At 41.2% G+C, this 19,447-nt stretch overlaps 1 protein-coding gene across 2 annotated transcripts in view; it reads right to left on the bottom strand.

Annotated features, from left to right (window-relative positions):
- Positions 1-15,801: 15,801 nt before the first annotated feature.
- Positions 15,802-19,447, bottom strand: part of LOC132378961 (transmembrane protein 150A-like) — a 76,735-nt gene continuing 73,089 nt past the window's right edge. For both annotated transcript variants that reach the window (XM_059946349.1, XM_059946348.1), the window contains 2 exons: positions 18,889-19,066; positions 15,802-16,719 (listed from right to left, as the gene is read on the bottom strand). In XM_059946349.1, coding sequence (XP_059802332.1) covers positions 16,475-16,719; positions 18,889-19,066 — 423 coding nt within the window. In that variant the 3' untranslated portion in view covers positions 15,802-16,474. The remainder of the gene's footprint in view (positions 16,720-18,888; positions 19,067-19,447) is intronic.

Genomic DNA, 19,447 nt, shown 5'->3' with positions numbered 1-19,447 from the left:
CTTCTGCATCAGAGGTATTCCAGAGGTCAGTGGCACAAGTGATTGAAGGCCTGGACGGGGCGGTCAACATCATTGATGATTTGCTAGTATTGGGTGACACGATTGAGGAACCTGATCAGAGACTGTGGAAGCTCCTGGAGAGAGCACGTGAGTACAACCTAAAACTGAACAAAAGTAAATGTAAGATCAGAACTACAGAGATCAAATACATAGGTCACGTACTCAGCGCTGATGGGCTGAAACCAGATAATGAAGTCAGGGCTGTGGTACAGCTACCACCACCCGAAGACAAGCAAGAACTATTAAGGTTCATGGGCACGATACAGTATCTTGCCAATTTCATTCCCAATTTATCAGAGGTCAGCGCTCCACTTCAAAAGCTACTAGAGAGCAACACTGAATGGCATTGGGAAGACGAACAACAGAAAAGTTTTGACATTTTGAAGTATTTGGTTACCAATGCACCAGCACTCAAGTTCTATGATGTCAATAAACCGGTGGCGATGTCTGTGGATGCCAGTTTGGAGGGAATAGGAGCTGTTATACTGCAAGATGGGAGGCCTGTGGTATATGGATCATGAGCACCTATGGGCTGTCAATGCCAATATGCTCAAATCAAGAAGGAATTACTCACCATAGTTTATGGGTGTGAGTTGAATGTTTCTGCTGACATTACATTGTACTTTGCCCCAGTGTCAGGCTTAAATGTCACACTCTTCCTGTTTATTATCAGATCTTGAGTCCAATCATCTTCATCCTCCATCTCTGCTTTGTCAATATTCTTGATGCATACCTCCTGTTCCACTTCAACTGTGCCAATGAACATGTCACTGTTGCCCTCACTCTGTTCCACAGCCTGCATTTTCCTTGCGTGCTCCTGCGATTTACACATATTTGCAAAGTGATTTTTTTTCTGTATAATTTGCATTTCTTACCAAAGGCAGGGTTTGTTTATCCATGTATATCCATGTTTATAACCACATCTGTTGCAGTTAACTTCCTTTTGATCATCCTGTGGCGCTGGCTTTGTCCTACTCTTATCAGTTTTCACAGTTTTTATTTTGTGCACATCAACTTCTTCATTAAGCACTTTAACCTGCCATATATGTATATGGCAAAGAAATCCAGGTTGAGAGTGATCACAAACCACTTGAGAGCATCTTCAAAACGCCACTTCACCAAGCTCCTGTGAGGCTGCAAAGGGGCTTCTCAGGCTACAGAGGTACACTCTCACAGTCACCTATAAGCCAGGAAAAGAACTGTACATCACTGATGTTTTGATCCGTGCTTACCTCAAAGATCAAAAGGAAGAGATGCTAGGAAGAGAGCTGGAGATCAACTGGGTTACACCTCAGCTACCCATCTCTGAGGAGAAGTTGAACATGTTCAGGAATGCGACTGCAGATGATCCTGAAATGCAAAAGTTGAGAGACGTTACAATGAATGGATGGCCAACAGAAAGAAAAGATGTTCCAAAGGAAATGCAAAAATACTGGACATTTAAAGAGGAAATCAGCTATGCATCAGGACTAATGTTCAAAGCGGCAAAACTCATCATACCAAACCAAATGAGACAGGAAATGCTCAACAGAATTCATGAGTCACACCTGGGGATAGTGAAATGTAAAGAAAGAGCAAGGGACATTCTCTATTGGCCAGGTATGTCAACTCAGATAGAGGACATTGTGTCTCAGTGTGCTGTCTGTAATGAAAACAAAAACAGCAATCTAAGAGAGCCTTTGCTTCCCCATCCACTACCAGGAAGACCATGGGAGAAGATTGGCACAGATCTCTTTCACTACAATGGTGCAGAATATCTGCTTTGTGTGGACTACTATTCAAAATATCCAGAGATCACCAAGTGACACGTCCAATCAAGGTGTCATTACCGCAATGAAGTCGACATTCGCAAGACATGGTATTCCAGATATTGTTGTTAGTGACAATGGTCCACAATATGCCAGTGGCGAGTTTAGAGGGTTCTCAGAAAGCTGGAAATTTCAACATGTTACTTCCAGTCCAGGACACGCTCAGTCTAATGGACAAGCAGAGGGAACTGTACAAACTGTCAAGAACATGCTCAAGAAGGCACAAAGCAACAACGGTGACCCTTACATTGCTCTGCTGCACAGCTGTTGATGGGACATCGTCTGAAGTCCAAACTGCCAACATCCACAACTCTACTGACTCCTGAAAGTAATGCTCAAGTATATGACAAGCTAAAGTACAAGCAAATAAAGCAAAAGAGCTACTATGACAGGCATACAAAACAGTTGCCAGATCTGCATACAGGTGAAAATGTCAGAATACAGAGAGGAGACATTTGGCAGCCAGCTGTGGTTGCGACAAACATCAGCAACCAAGATCCTTCATAGTTCGCACGCCGGATGGAAGAGTCTACAGGGGGAACAGGAAGCATCTGCTGAAGACAGGCGAGAGGGAGTTTCCACATACAGATGCACAGGACATTTCCACAGATACAGACATGGAAACAAACGACACCAAGAGTGAGGAGTGCAACGAAACCCCGCGGCACAATGAAGGTGAAGGTTCGGCGCAGGCCTCAAAGACACAGAGGTCACTCGAGAGACTGACACTGATGAAAGACAAGCACAGTCACAATCGTATCGCATATGGTCTGGGAGACAAGTCAAACTTCCAGCTAGATACAGAGACTAGACCTACCTACAGTCTCACACAGTTTGAGGCAAAGTCACACATGTTATAAGTTCCAAGGTATGAAATAAAAGATTTATTAGTCTATGTTAGTAAAAGAAAATATACTGCTGTTAGTATTGTAAGATACAATGTAGAATACAGTATAAGAAGTTAAGATTTTTTTTTAGTTTATGTCATGGTTGTTGCAATGTAAGAAAGTCATACCTAGGGCCATTGTTTTGGTAATTCACAGTGTTGTAAAAAAAGATGCTGAAAAGGGGATGTAATGTACTTTGTGAGTATTCGTAGGTCAGAGTGCAAACGACGTCAGGACGTAGTTAAGAAAATGGAAGTCTGTTGAATAAACGTGGTTGTTCAAACTACAGCAGTGTCCGAGTCACATCAATACTACAGTAATTATTGTAAGAAACCTGGTCACGTAATAGCTAACTGTTTCTGATTGAAGAAGAAGAAGAAGAAGGCAGTCCGAGATGCTTGTGTGCAACATACTGAAACACCTGTAAATCCACAGTTTGATAAATACAAATGAAGCTTTGTTAGAGTCTGACCAAGTTAAGAGGGGATATGATCATTTTCTAACTGAAGGATTTGTATCCTTGAAGGAGGGATCCACTCCGGTGCCAATAAAAATCCTTAGGGACACTGGAGCTTCTCAATCATTGATGTTAGACAGTGTATTGAAGTTTAATGAAGAGTCTGATACTGGTGAGGTAAATTATATACGAGGTGTTGGGAGTGATTTTATGCCTGTACATTTACACAGAGTAACTTTAAGGTCAGGGTTAGTTACAGGACTTGTTAAAGTAGGATTACAACCTAGCTTACCCATGAATGATATTTCTTTATTGTTAGGCAATGACTTGGCAGATGAAGTGCATTTGACAATGGAGTCAGAGGAACCACAGATGGATTCTAACACAGATTCTTCCTGTGTTGTGACTAGAGCTACGGCTAAAAAGCTTGATGTGCAGATTGAGGTTGTTACCCATGACTGTTCAACTCGGGATTCGAGTTCTGAGGATGTGTCAGAAACTTTCTTACCTTCATTGTTTGAACAAGATTCTTGGAGTAAGTCTGACCGTGAAGGTTTGTCTCTGTCTCGGAAGGAGATGATAGCAGAGCAGAGTAGAGACCCTGAGATTATCAAATTAAAGGATCAAGCTCTTCCGGATAGTGAAACTGATAAGGTGCCAGTAGGATACTATTTTGAGAAAGGAGTATTAATGAGGAAGTGGAGATCGCCTACAATTCCTGCAAGTGATGAATGGAAGGTTGTTCACCAGGTAGTAGCTCTGGAGCCTTGCTTTTAAAGCTCTGTCGGTATGCAGATAGTTGGAGTGCAGCCAAATGATCCAACTAACCAAGATGCAGTCCCAGAAAAGAAGGATAGGTATTCCCTGTTGTTGTACAGCGGTGCTCTAGTGTGTTGGGACCTCTGGTGCAACAGGTTATGTGCTGGTGATAGTTGGGCAGGAATTTCTTCAAACAGGTCTGGTTAAAGTCATCGTTTATAATTTGAAATGTGACAGGATGGGCTGCTTCTTGTCTGCAGACAGCATCATGCAGTGTCGCGAGTGCTTGCTTATAATCAGCAGTTGGTGGTATGTAAACTGTGGTCAGGATCATGGATGAGATCTCCTGAGGCAAATAGAATGGTCTGCATTCAATCATTAGGCATTTGTCAGTGGAACAAGAAGTCAACATAACCTCATGCGTCAATGAGATTTGACTAAAAAGCACACAGGACACCTCTTTCTTACCAGAGTTCCTGGTTTGATCCATTCTGAAAATCACAAAAGCATCTGGTCGTATCACTGCATCCGGAGTGTAACTCCTAACCAAGTTTCAGTGCAACCAACCGTTGAGATCTGCCTCATCTGCCTCAGATACAGCAGCCTTTGGGGAATGCTGAACAAGGAACTCCAAGTCCCTTTGCACCTCCGATTATTGAATTTTCTCCCCATTTAGAAAATACGCCTATATTCTTTATACCAAGGTGCATAACCATACACTGCCCTACACCATATTCCAACTGACACTTCCCTGTCCATTCTTATAACCCAAGTCCTTCCTGCAAACTGCCTGCTTTCCCAACACTACCTGCCTCTCCACCGATTGTCATATGTCCACAAATATGATCACAAAACCACCAATTCCTTCATCCAAATCATTGACATGTAACATGAAAAGAAGCGGTCCCAACACCGATCCTTGTGGAATATCACTGGTCACCGGCAGCCAACCAGAAAAGGCACTCTTTAGTCCCACGCTTTGCCTCCTACCAGTCAGCTAATCTATCTCTGCCAATATCTTTCCTGTAATACCACGAGCTCTTATCTTGTTTAGCAGTTTCCTGAGCAGCACTTCGTCAAATGTTTCTGAAAATCTATGTAAACAACATCCACAGACTCTCCTTTGTCTATACTGCCTACTGTTTTCTCAAATAATTCCATCAGATTTGTCAGACAAGAATTCCCCTTAAGGTAACCATGCTGACCCTGGCCTATCCTATCACGTGCCACCAAGTACCCTGAAACCTCATCCTTAATTATCGACTCCAACATCTTTCCAAACAGTGAAATCAGGTTAACTGGCCTATGATTTCCTTTCTTTTCCCTCCCACCCTTCTTAAAGGGTGGAGTACTATTTGCAATTTACCAGACCTCAGGTGCCATTCCAGAATCAAGTGATTCTTGAAGGATCATGACTAATACCTCCACAATCCTTTCAGCTACATCCATCAGAATATTGGAGTGTAGTTCTTCTGGTCCAGGTGATTTAACTACCTTCAACTTCCCAAGTACTTTCTCCTTAGTAACAGCAATGACACCCATTTCTGCCTCTGACAAGATCACTTTTCTGGCATTCTACTGTCGTCTTTAGAAGTGAAGACTGACATAAAATACTTATTAAGTTCTTCCGCCATTTCCTTGTGTCCCATTACTACCTCTCCTGCGTCATTTTCCAATGGTCCAATATCCTTGGCTACCCTTGTGTAAAACACCTTTTAAATTTTCTTTAATGCTACTTTCTGGTGACATTTCATTGCTCCTGTTAGCCCTTCAGATTCCTTGTTCACGTTCTTTCCTGCTCCCTTCATAGTCATCTTTGAGTTCCTTTGTGACATCTCCTTCCCTGTACTCTCTTGCTGAACCAAGCTAAGTGTTGATCAAGAACTGAATTAAGGAAGATCCATTGCCCCTAATAAAATGTAAATCATTAGTTTTGGAATCCATGCTCCTCATATTATCACTGATGCGTTGACACTCCTCATATAGCTTCCAGATATTCATGCACTCATCAATCAACACATAAATGTCAGCTGGGGGGTTGGTATTAGTAAAGCTGATTTTAAGACCCCGGTCATAAAAATGAATGCTATTAAGAACAGATTAATATATCAAAGTCAGAAGGTAGTTTGAGTGTTAGAACAAAGAACAAATAGAAGATTGAATAGTAGATTGGTGTTGATATCAAACCTATTGAACGTTGAACGGCTTAAATCAAGTGAATGTGTAGAGGATGTTTCCTGTGATGGGGGGGGGGGGGGCGTGGGATCTAGGATCAGAAGGCACAGGCTCAGAATAGAGGAGTATTCATTTAGGACAGAGATGAGGAAGAAGTTTTTTTTAGCCAGAGGGTGGTGAAACTGGAATTTGGTGTACTTAAGGCAGAGGTTGCTAGGTTCTTGGCCAGTTTGGATGTGAAAGGTTATGGGAAGAAGGCAAGAGAATGGGGCTGAGAAAGAAACAGATTAGCCATGATGAAATGGTGGAGCAGACTCGATGGGCTGAATGGCCTAATTCTTCTCCTACATCTTATAGTCTTATGGTCATATGCTGGTTTCTATAATCACGGAGAAAACATTTATCTTGTGGGGATGAATAATGCAAACTAATGAAGTCAATTAATCCAAAGAACAGCAGGGATTTCTGGGCAGCTTGGCTTGAAGGGCCAGAGAGCTTAATTTCATTTGAAGACTCCTTGCCCATGCCCAAATCTATCTACGTTCTTCTGAATACACCCTGCTCCCTCAACACCACCTGCCCCTCCAACTATCTTCGTATCATCCGCAAACTTGGCCACAAGCCCATTGATTCCATCACCCAAATCAAAATCAAAGAAAGGGCCCCCAACACCGAACCCTATGGCACACTACTAGTCACCAATAGCCAACCAGAAAAGGCCTTATTTATTCCCACTCTGCCTTCTGCAGAGAGTCATAGAAACAGACCCTTCGGCTCTCCGAGTCTGCACTGTGGACCAACCACCCATTTACAATCATCCAACATTAATTCCATCCTCCTTATACTCTCTCAACTTTTCCCAACCTACACTATTTACCTGAACTCTGAGAGAATTTATAGTGGCCAACCAACCCACACACACATCTTTGGATTGTGGGAGGAGATCAGAGCACCTGGAGGAAACCTATGTGGTCACTGGGAAAACATGCAAACTCCATACAGACATCACCTGCAGTCAGGTTTGAACTCAGATCTGTAACACTGTGATGCTGTGACTCTATGAGCTGTGGCACTGTGCTACCCCACATACATTTTGCACAGCAAGAACTTGATCAGCAATGCATGGATGCAGATGTAATCAAAGGTTGCAGCAAAAGTCAGAAGAACCCATCTCTTGAAGGCAGAATACAGGGTTTATGGCAGGATTCTTAACAGAGTGGAGGAACAGAGGAATCTTGGTGTCCATATCCATAGATCTGTCAAGGTTACTTCTCTCGTTGATAAGAGTGGTTAAGAAGGCCTTCATTTGTCAGGGGATGGAGTTCAAGCGAGTCAATAAAACCCTGGGTTAGAGCACACATGGAATATTGTATTCAGTTATGTTTACCTCATTATAGGAAGGATGTGGAAGCTTCAAATATTTGCCAGGATTCTGCCTGGATTAGAGAGCAAGTCTTACGAGGATAGGTTGGGTGAGCTATGACTTTTCTCTTTGGAGCAAAGGAGGATGAGAGGCTACTTGGCAGAGGTGTACAAAATAATAAGAGGCATAGATCAAGTGGATAGCCAGCGACTTTTTCACGGGCGGAAATAGCCAATACCAGGGGACGATTGGAGGAAAGTATTGGGGAGGGCCCACACCAGAGTCACTTACACCAGCTGGACCAACTGCAGCAGCGTCACCTACATTCTCTGATGAAGATCACCTGGTGAGACAAGGTCTCCAATACCAAGGTCCTCTCTCGAGCCAGAATGCCAGCGGTTTCAATTTTGGTGATGTCAGCCCAACTGCGCTGGGCAGGACGTGTTGTCAGAATGCCTGATGAAAGACTGCCCAAGGACATCTTGTACGGCAAACTGTCCAGTGGCACCCAAAAACGAGGAGGCCAGCCTCTACGGTACAAGGATGTTCTGCACAGGAGCCTCAAGAAAGCTGACATTGCCCCATCAAAATGGGAGGATCTGGCTCGAGGTCGTTCACAGTGGAGGGACACCATCAGAAAAGGTGTGGACGCTGCTGAGAACAAGCTCATAGAGGCAACAGGGGAAAGGCATAGGAAGCGCGGCAACAGAGCTTCTGCCCCTGTTGCCCCTCCAGGCCTCACTTGCCAAGTATGTGGCAAGCAGTGCCTGTCAAGGATCGGCCTGTACAGCCACTGCAGGACGCACATATCAAACCCCACTGACTGACTGAAAGGAACCATCATCATCTTATAGGATGGATAGCCAGAGAAAGAGTGAGGATGTGGAACACCGTTCCAGGGTTGGTGGCAGAGGCCGATACATAGGGAGCATTTAAGAAACTCTTAGATAGGCACATGGATGATAGAAAAATGGAGGGCTATCTGGGGGAGGGGTTAGGTTGATCTTAGTGTAGATTGAAAGGTAGGCACAACATCATAGGCTGAAGGGCCTGTTTTATGCTGTAATGTTCTATGTACTAACTTCAAGCAAATTGAGTGAGAAAAGCACCAGGAAGGAAGTTGTGCAATATATGTTTTAAATTTGAATATTCAAGTAAGTGCCTGAAAAACTTCCAAAGAGATAAAACCCAGCTTCCAGGAAAGGCTGAACAACCTACTAATTTTTTCTTTGGAACTTCATAAAAGTTCTGTAAAATTTGGGATATATTTATAGGGTATATATAAACAGGATGTTTCCACTTTTGCGTTGAATTCTAGAGACTAACAACTATTAAAAATTAGTAATTCCAAAAGAATCCAAGAAGGTGCAGTACTTTGCTTTAAGTTCAATTGGAGAAAGGTTCAGTTACAAACAAGTATGTACCCGTCAGGCCAAAGGCTTTGTAACTTCAAGGAATCAAAAATAAATAAGATTCTAATCCGCATAGTTCAGAGATTTGTAAATAAAAAGCTTGCCTTTTCTTGTTCCTTTTTTGGCTAATTTGCTTAGATCCATTATCATCTATCGTTGACCCTCCAGCCTGCAGAAAATTCAAGCAAATTCCTGCTGACTGATTAAGTAGGGACAGTATCTACAGACTGAAGAGTCAGCAAGGGATGATTCGGAGTTATGCAAATTAATGGAAAAAAGGGGCAAGAACTGGCAAGATTTTTATAAAAGCTCCTTCAAATTCTGTGCTTAACCAGGTTTTAAATGTAGGAGCTATAATGAAACTGTTACCTCATTTAGCAAATAGGGGGGGTTACCAGGAAGCAGACCATTATTGGATTAGTGCTAAGAGAAGCCAACATAGCATTGTAAATGGAAAGATACCACAAGCATGCCAGGAACCTGACATAAACTCTTACCCCCAACCCCTGCTGCAGCATGCCACAATGCTGGGAAACTGGGTGCCAGGACTCCAGCAGAAGCTGAGCACTTTTAAAGTAGGTAGATAGAGATCTTATTGATCCCAAAGGAAATTACACTGTCACAGTAGCATTACAAGTGAACAGATATTGAAAGATTAAAAAAGAAGTCAACACAAATAGCTTAACAAGAGGGGATCATCACTTCCCTGGCTATAGGTTGACTCATTGTACAGCCTATTAGCCGAGGGTAACAATGACCTCATATAGCGCTCTTTGCAGCAGTGCAGTTGTCGTTTACTTAAAGTGCTCCTCTGTTCAGCCAAGGTGGCATGCAGAGGGAGAGAAACATGACCAAAACTGAGAGAGAACACAGAGAGATGGAGTGACTTAATCATGAGTGACTTCTTCATATACAATTAATGGAATAGATTGAGCGCTGAAGAATTCTGCTCAGAATGACATCATTAAGTTGGTTTGACACATCACATCTTCCGCTCCAGATTGTGTGAGAGCATTACACACTCTTCTCTCTGAGAATAATCTGTGATGGAAGGATTCACAGGTTGTCCAGTTGTTTTACTGCATATGATTGAGGTTATTTCAGTACCTTCACAACTTCATCATGCAGTGGAAGGTGACCTGATCGAAGCATATAAGATCCTGATGAAGCTTTTACAAGGTTGATGTGGAGATGATGTTAACCTGATTGAGAATCTAGACATAGGGTTCGCAATTTAAAATTAATCAGGAACTCACTTAAGACAGATGTGAGACATTTCTTTCTGACAAATCAAATCAAGTTTAATTATCATTCAGACCATACATGGATACAGTCAAACAAGACAGCATTCCTCTGGGACCCAGGTGCATAATATAATATTTGAAATAGTGAGAGAGAAACGACACATGCACACACACATACACACACAGTTGAGTGGAAAAGCAAATTGTGCAGAGGATACAGAGAGTCTGCAGAGAGATATAGATAGGTTAAGTGAGTGGGCAAGGGTCTGGCAGATGGAGCACACAGTTGGTAAATGTGAGGTCATCCATTTTGGGAGGAATAATGGAAGATCAGACATTACTTAAATGGTAAAAGATTGCAGAATGTCGCTGTGCAGGACTTGGGAGGGCTTGTGCATGAATCACAAAAGGTTGGTTTGCAGGTGCAGCAGGCTATCAAGAATGCAAATGGAATGTTGGCCTTCATTGATAGAGGGATTGAATTGAAGAGCAGGGAGGTCATGCTGCAACTGTACAGGGTACTGGTGAGGCCGCACCTGGAGTATTGCATACAGTTCTGGTCTCTTTACTTAAGGAAGGATATACTGGCTTTGGAGGCAGTGCAGAGGAAGTTTAAGACAAGGCTGGATAGATTTTTGCATAGTAGGGGAAGTAAGGGTTATGGTGAAAAGGCAGGTAGGTGGAGATGGGTCAATGACCAGATCAGCCATGATCTTATTGAATGGTGAAGCAGGCTTGATGAGCCACATAGCCTACTCCTGCTCCTATTTCTTATATTCTTATGTTCTTAAGTTCACCAGGTTGACTCCAGAGATGTGAGGGTTAGACTATGAGGAGAGGTTGAGCCGCCTGGGACTGTACTCACTGGAATGCAGAAAGATGAGAGGAGATCTTATAGAAGCATATAAAACTATGAAGAGGATAGATAAGATAGAGGCAGGAAAGTTTGTTTCCACTGGTAGATGAGACTAGAACTAGGGGTCATAGCCTCAAGATTCTGGGGGGTAAATTTAGGATGGTGATGAGGAGGAACTGCTTTTCTCAAAGAGTGGTGAATCTGTGCAATTCTCTGGCCAATGAAGGCTATCTCAATAAATATATTTAAGACAATGTTGGATAGATTTTTGCATAGTAGGGGAATTAAGGGTTATGGGGAAAAGGCAGATAGGTAGAGATGAGTCCATCGCCAGATCAGCCATGATCTTATTGAAAGGTGGAGCAGGCTCAATGGACCAGATGGCCTACTCCTGCTCCTATTTCTTATGTTTTTTTTATGTTCTTACCTAATCCACCAAATTCCACGATAATTTACCTCATCTTCAGTATTTAGATTCTGAGGTGACTGATCAGGCCAATATGGGACCAACAGATGGGGCAGGACATATTTGGTAGAGTAGATGGATAGTTGAAGAGGTGGCATACTTATGTCACTTGGACCTGAGGATTACAGTTCTATATGAAAAGCTGCATCTCCATTTTGAGAGGTCAAGGTTTAGGAATTCCATAAATCAGCTGTTAACGTAGATTTTGAGAACATTCTGGAACATTCTCAGAACTCTGATAGAGTGCCAGTTTTGGGAGTGTACATTTGGAATGGAAATACCATGGAAAATCCAAAGGAAGCAAATTACTGAAATTAGGACATCCATACTGGGGATGTTGACTTGGGAGAGGATGCTAACTTCAGTTCAGATACCCTCCTGGTGGATTTGATAGACTTTGCAGAGACAGCATATCTCTTCCTTCCTTTGAAGACCTTGCTGTAGTCCAAGCTTCAGGAACATTCACAGAGATCCTTGTATGTAGGCACAGCAAGTAATTAGGAAGCAAGTCTAACACTGTCCGTTTTTTGCTTTATTATTTCCAGTCAGTCACCTTATGTACAACTTAGTGTTACTTTATGGACACACAATCTATGTATAGAAGCTATCTTATGTATTTACAGTATAGCTATTGTGTTTTTTATTATTATTATTATTGCACTCTTCATCTTTTGTGGGGGATTTTTGTACTGCATCAGATCTGGAGTCTCAATTATTGTATTCGCCTTTACAGTTGTGTTCAGGAAATCTTGAATCTTTTTCCCTTTTATTCCATGGTCCACTGTCATCTCCTCTCAGATTCCTTTTTCAGCCCTATACCTCTTCCACCTATCACCTCCCAGCTTCTCAAGTCATTCCTCCTCCACCACCCACCTAACTTCCCCTTCACCTGGTCTTGCCTATCACCTGCCAGTTTGTACTCCTTCTCCTCCCCCTGCTTCTTATTGTGGCTTCTTCCCCATTCCTTTCCAGTCCTGAAAAAAGGTCTGCGTTTGAAACATTGGCAGCTTATTCACTTAAACACTGCCTGACCTGCTGAATTGCTCCATCACTTCTTGTGTGTTGCTCAAAATTTGCAGCATCTGCCGAATTCCACTTCTTACAAGGTGTATTCTATAATGTGTGCATCAGTATCATTATAGCTTTGATAATGCATTCACAGTGGCATTGCTTGGGTGTTCGGTATTCAATGTCACTCTTATGTTGGAGAGGATTCAGAGGATTGCAGGTCTGGATCCAAGGATAGTCTGAAAGGACTTGTGGTCGGTTCCCATTGTGAATAGTCGACTTAATAGAGCCAGCTGTGATACCAAACATGATGACTATGTCTCCCTTTTCTATGCTAGCACAGTTCCTCCAGCTTTGTGAGTATACATAACGTACACCAAGACAGCTCTCCCAACCCTTGTCCATTATCCTGCCAATTATACCTTAAAGAAATTCCTTGATACAATGTGGTAAGATGGATCAGCAAATTTGCAGATAACATCAAGATTGTGGAAGTAGTATATAGTAAGGAAGGCTAACAAAGCTTGCAGCATGATCTCGAACAGCTGGGAAGATGGACTGAAAAGTGGCAGGTGCAATTACATCCAGGCAAGTGTGAGGTACTGTACTTTAGGAGGACAAACCAGGATTGGATTTACATGTGAACGGTAAGGCAGTGATGTGTGTGGTAGAACAAAAGGACATGGGAGTATGGACCCACAATTCCTTGAAAGTGGCATCACAAGTAGAAGGATTTGTAAAGAGCTTTTGGCACATAGACCTTCATAAATCAGGACATTGAGTACAGGAGTTGGGATTTTATGTTGAAGTTGAACAAGATGCTGGAGAGGCCAAATTTAGAGTATTGCATGCATTTCTGGTCATCTACCTATAGTAAAAATATCAATAAGCTGGAAAGATTGCAAAGAAAATTTACAAGAATGTTGCTGGGGGTTGAGGACCTGAGTTATAGAGAAAGACTGAATAGTTTAGGACTTTATTCTGTGGAACGCAGGAGAATGAGGGAAGATCTTATACAAGTATATGCAGTTTGAAGGATATAGATAGGCTGAATGCAGGGTTTTTGTCCCCCTTCAGTTTGGATGAGACTAGAACTGGAGGTCATAGGTTTAGGTGAAAGGGAATCAAGAGGGAAACTTTCCAGTCAGAGAGTGATACAAGTGTGGAGCAAGCTGTATGGGTTCAACTGTAACACAGAGAAGTTTGGATAGCTTACATGGATGGGTAGGTTTGGAGGAATAAGATCTGGAAGCAGGTGGATGGGACTCTAAAGAAGATTGGGTTAGTATTTGCTGGCTGGGCCGAAGGTCCTATTTCCATGCTGTAATATTCTATGACTCTATGACTTCGCACCTTGTTGGTATTGATAGTTTATTTCATATTGGCTTTCAATGTAAATATACATCTAAATACAGTATAAAGTTAGATCCACAGCTATTATAGTATTATATGAACAGTGAGGAAATAAGGTAGAAGGGCTTTTGGTATCATGTATCTCAGCCACTTCAGTTCTTCCACCATCTCAGTAAAAATACAATAGCAACAAACAAGAGTAGTGCTCCAAAATTCAGTAAGGTCATGGCTTATGTGATCTTGGTCTCAACTCACATTGCTGATTGATCTCTTCACTTTGAAACTGTATTCTCTGATCAGCTTGTCCTTGGTAAAGATTTCAATCAGGTAAATATCCTTTGGCAATCATTTTGATGTTGCACCAGTTTGTCTTTCTTCATTGAGTTGTTAAATGATTTGACAGTTCATCTCAGTGGGATTCAAACACATCATATCAGCTCTTCCACCATTTTTAGCCCATTTCCCTAACCAGGTTAATGATTTTTTTGTTAATCTTTGGAGAAAATGTCACAAAATCTTTTGAAGTTTTGACTCATTCAGGCTGCACATTTCACCAAACAAAATTTCCTTATTATTGGCTAATCTTCACCACTGTTGATGATCTCTGAGAAGGTATTAAGTAAACAATAAGCCCTGAATATTGCTACTACCTTGTGATCCAGCAATGATATTGTGTAGCAGGAAATCAAGCTTAACATTTTCTAATAACTATCAAGTCTGCCAGACCTAGAGTTTTATCTCAGATAAACAATAACTTAACTTCAAGGTTCTATTTGGTACAAATTCATTCCCACATAAGATTTGCACAAAGAGAAAGCCAATTTAATTTTCCTAACCTTAAACCTTCACACATCATTTTTAATTGTTTTTCCATTTCTCCCCTTGTGGCTTTGCACAATCAATTTTATCCTTACACCGAGAATTTGATAACTGATAAAATTTGGGCTTTCTCAGCTAGATCTTGCCTTACCAGTCGAGGCCATGTGCCTTTTCTTGCACTTTGAAATATTTTGCTTCTCTGATTTGGCATACCCCTGCTCTACACCAATCCAGCTTTTCCCATCTCTCACTTCTCACCACAATTCCCTCATGTGACTCAGGTTTAATACGGGAACCTCTTCATTGCTACTGGTGTTTGCCAACATACAATGTTAACAATATGCAGTTGCCAAATTCTTTTAACATTTTTGGAATTTCCATCCATGTGGCAATGTTACATGAACATTGAAATGCTAACTCCTGTGCATCCAACAATTTACATTGAATTTCTTTGTTAGACCACACAGAAACTTGCCCCATAGCAGTTAATTCAGGAAGCCAGTAAAATTGGGGTCAAGATATAATTACAGTCCATTAATCACTAATGGTCTCTGCTGACCTTTACTTTCATATATCTTCCCATAATCTCTGCAAAAACAATAACCTCATGGAATTATTTTTTATTTTTTTATTTTGCATAATGTCAGAAGATCTTTTCCAGCTGAACACCCACAAGTATCTGAGCACGTTTGGTTTCTTATCGTTTTGAAGGGCCACATTATGAACAGGCACACTATCACTTTCACCCACAACTTCAATTACATTGTTTGCTCTAAAGCACATCTCCATCAATTCTACATAAGAAATGCAAGGTTCATTGTTTTAGATTCTTGATGGAGTTGTATTAGATTTGAGTTGTCACCTTCCCAATTAAACAGATTAGGAGGTTGATCCCATTGCATTCTGCACGCATTTCTGCTGCTTTCAAGTCTGAATTTGAGGTCCGTCATTTCAAGCCTGTACTTTAAAATTTCTGTAACTAACCCTACCATCGCTAATACACAATCAGTAGATGTATTTGATAACTTTATTACTCTGGGTATCTAAGTTTCCAAGTGTCTGGTGGAACAGGGTGAATTGCGTGCGGAGTAATAAGCAGGCACCACAGCAAGTTTCAAAAAGTATATTTGGTTTATTCAAGGTTGTTCTCAGACCATGTATATAACATGTGTACACAACAGTATATATTGGGACATAATATTCTTATACAATACTACAAAGGATGTAATTGAATGGATGCTTAAAATAACAGGGGAGAGGGACAGCAGAAGATAAGTTTATTAAAGGAATTCCAAATCTTGAAGGCATGATAGCCAGAAACAAGACAAATTAAACTGGGGATCAGAAAAGAATATGGAGTGATGGAAACAAAGAGGCTATAGAGATATAAATGAGTGATATGGATAATGAGGATGTTTTATCATCACAGAGAATACAGGATCAATACCAAATGTAATACCGTTTTTAAAAAGTTATCATTATAACTAAAATATGGCCGTTTAGCCATCCATTTACATTGGCCAGTGCTAGAAACATTTCAATTGCTGCCAAAAATATATAATTCATTCTATTATAAAAATCAAACCTTTATTAAAAAAATTAAAGATAAATGTTTCAAAAATACCAATGGAAATAGACAAGCTTGTCTTCTCAAGATGGCTTCAACTGTAGTGTTTTGATTACGTCGAGACTTTCTTTGCCATTTTACTCCAAACAGGAATGCCACAGAGATATCCTGATCATTACGATTTTTATGGTGCTTTAAGGCAAAAACTACAGATCAACCTGCCTGTTGATATTTCAAAGTCTAGATCATAGCCACAGCCTCTTGTGTGCAGTTGCCGTGTGTGCTGGGAACTCTGCTGTTGTCTGATTTACAGTGGGTCTGTTGATTTTCCTTTGTCAGCATTTCCAGAAGGGTGTTTTGAGTAATAGAGCCAAACTCCACTGCGAAGGTCCCATAGAAAACGAGGATAATAATAGTGAAAATCCATTCGCAAATAGCTGCTGCATGCTGAAGATCTGAGCTGTGCTGAATGAAGAAGACCCCACCTAATAAGGCTGTTAAGGAACTATACGAGAGGTTAAATTGGATAAGGGTATTGCCTTCATACTGAAATTCGGCATTGTATTCTGGGTATAATTTATACTTCAGGTTTTTTTGTAAAGGTTTGATCTGCTTAATATTTCAGATGATTGAGCTGCATCATGTTGCACTGAGTAAATAGGGTCGTGGACCATGGTCGCCATACTGTATATGTGTACCTAACTGCACCAAGTGCTGTACAAAGAGCCATACTTGCTGGCCTCCACATTCTTAAACACAAGAAAATCTGCTGATGCTGGAAATCCAAGCAACACACACAAGATGCTGGAGGAACTCAGCAGGCCAGGCTGCATCTTTGGAAAAGAGTAAACAGTCGAAGTTTCAGGCTAAGACAGTCCTGATGAAGGGTCTTGGCCTGAAACCTTGACAGTTTACTCTTTTCCATAGATGCTGCCTGGCCTGCTGAGTTCTTCCAGCATTTTGTGTGCTTCCTCCACATTCTTAAGGTGGCAAAAGACCAACAAAACCTCTGGTCGTATGATGCTGAGGTTCCACCTCTAAAATGCTTCTGACAGGTTTCAACATAATGCAAAGTTCATGTCAAAACCGTTGAGGAAGTTGAATTAATAAGTCCTTTAAAGTTGAAGTGACTGATAGAAATACCATAAAGTTAAATAAAATGCAGTAAACCTCAAATTAAAACGAACTATTTTTAAGACTTACTCTTCCTACTAACCACTGGCCTGATGGCCCCACTGAAGTCAATATGATTTAAGATACAGTACCTGGACTTTCTTGGCATAGAATCCAAGTGGTGGTCTTCCAGCATAACACTGGGAAACCCAGGAGGGTGCAACCCTTCCACTGAATTTCATGTGAATCAGAAGGTGCGGTGGAAGATGCATGGAAATCGTCAGCTCTCTGAAATGCTAGTGCCTGAATATTGGCAGCTGCAGTCAGAGTTGCTGACTTCAGCTATCAAGATAATTCTTTATGCTCCAGATTAAATTCCAATTATTATTTTGGATTGCAATCTTGGTAGCTCTCAATGGAAGCCGGAAATATTTCAGCATTAGTCCTAATTTCCACAGTCTGTAGAGAAAATGATAACTTACTATGCTCTCTGAAGCACACAGACATTAAGCAGGTTGTATTGAGACAAGTCCAGAATGCTACTGGTAATTCCATGAGCTCACAAACTAGTTGTGCAAAAGAGGATGTTGTTAATTCTGCATCATTCCTAGAGTTTCATTTGCTCTAAAGTAAAATTGACTCTAATTTTCTAAGCTCTAATCTTCAATTTTTAATGACTCATAAACAAAATAGGTGAAAATAAAAGAGAAGAACAGTTTAGTTTAAGGCTCCGTAATTTTCTGCAGTTTACTTGCGTTAGCATCTAGGAAAATTCAGAAGTATATGATCAGCATGTATAGATCTTAATGCAAAAAGAAGTTTAAAAGATATGCCACCAAATTGCAGTAGGGTGTAAAAAGAGTAGGGTTGTAACAATGGAGGATTTTAACTTTCCCAATTTTGATTGTCATTGTGTAAAGAGCCTAGATGGGGTGGAACTCAGAAAATGTATTTGAGAGAGAGGGTCCCACTGGGGAAGGACTATATTCGATCTTATGTGAGGGAATGAGGAAGGGCAAGCGGTGGAAGTACCTGTTGAGGAACCCTCTGGAGTCAGCAACCGTGGTTCAGAAAGTTTTAAAAGTTAGGTTTTTGAGTTATGGTCTTAAATGGTGGGATAAGCTGATTTCAACAGTATAAGGTGAAAGTAGATTCAGAGAAACTGTTAAGTGGAAAAACAACATCTGATCAATGGAAGGCTAGATCTGAAGGAGGAAAAGAGCCTGAAGAGATTGTAAAGGAAGAAGGATGAGTAGGATGTCAGTGGAAAATAGCTGTTGAAAATGGCTGTTATTGACACTTAAAAGGAAGAACTAAAGAGCAGCAAAAACATAAAGATGTTGAATTGAAAGTCAGGAGTGAGGCAATGTTGCTGAAAGGTAAGAGAACAGATGAAATTGGGTTGCAGTAAACTCAAATCAGTGGATTGCTGGAGTACGGATTGATCTGAGAGTAGCTGAGAAGAAAGTGTCAATGATCTGCAGAATTTATACTGCTGATTCTGCACGCTGCTTTAAAGAGATGTTCGAAGAAAAGGATACTAAGGGTAAGGTTGATGAAAGCCAGAACGGTAAGAAGGGTTCGGCAGTGACCTATCCGATAGTCCAGCGGATTCTTTGCAATCTTGTAGGTGAGGATGGTTTGGAAAAAGATGAACAACATACTATTGGGAAATCCCATCCCAGCACCAATGTAGTGTAGCACTTTAGCATTGCCAACCTGCAGGCACAAGAAAATACAGCTGTTAAATACAATTTTCTTTCAGTTTTTTTTTAAATCAGAATGTCACCTCTGATGAAAGCAACATGTGCTTACCTTCCTACCAACTGACACTGACACATCCTTTTATGAAGTCATATAGCCTAAGTTACTACTTCAAGGTTACTTTGTGGACCTATTGGCATCGGGGCCGGTGCACTTCACCAGTGGTGGTGTGGCACCACGTCCAGGCTGGACTGGTGCCCCCCAGTGTTCGCTCAGCAGAACAGAAGCTCTATTGTGGTTGAATGAACATTTCGATAGGCTGGAGGGGTCTGGGTTTGGACTACGTTTGTGTGGTTTGATTTTACTGATATTCTATACTAGCTTGTTGTCTTGTAT

Source organism: Hypanus sabinus, chromosome 21, assembly GCF_030144855.1.
Source record: "Hypanus sabinus isolate sHypSab1 chromosome 21, sHypSab1.hap1, whole genome shotgun sequence".
Lineage (NCBI taxonomy): Eukaryota > Metazoa > Chordata > Chondrichthyes > Myliobatiformes > Dasyatidae > Hypanus > Hypanus sabinus.
The sequence above is the reverse complement of the archived record's forward strand: the minus strand, read 5'-3'. Positions and strand labels throughout refer to the sequence as shown.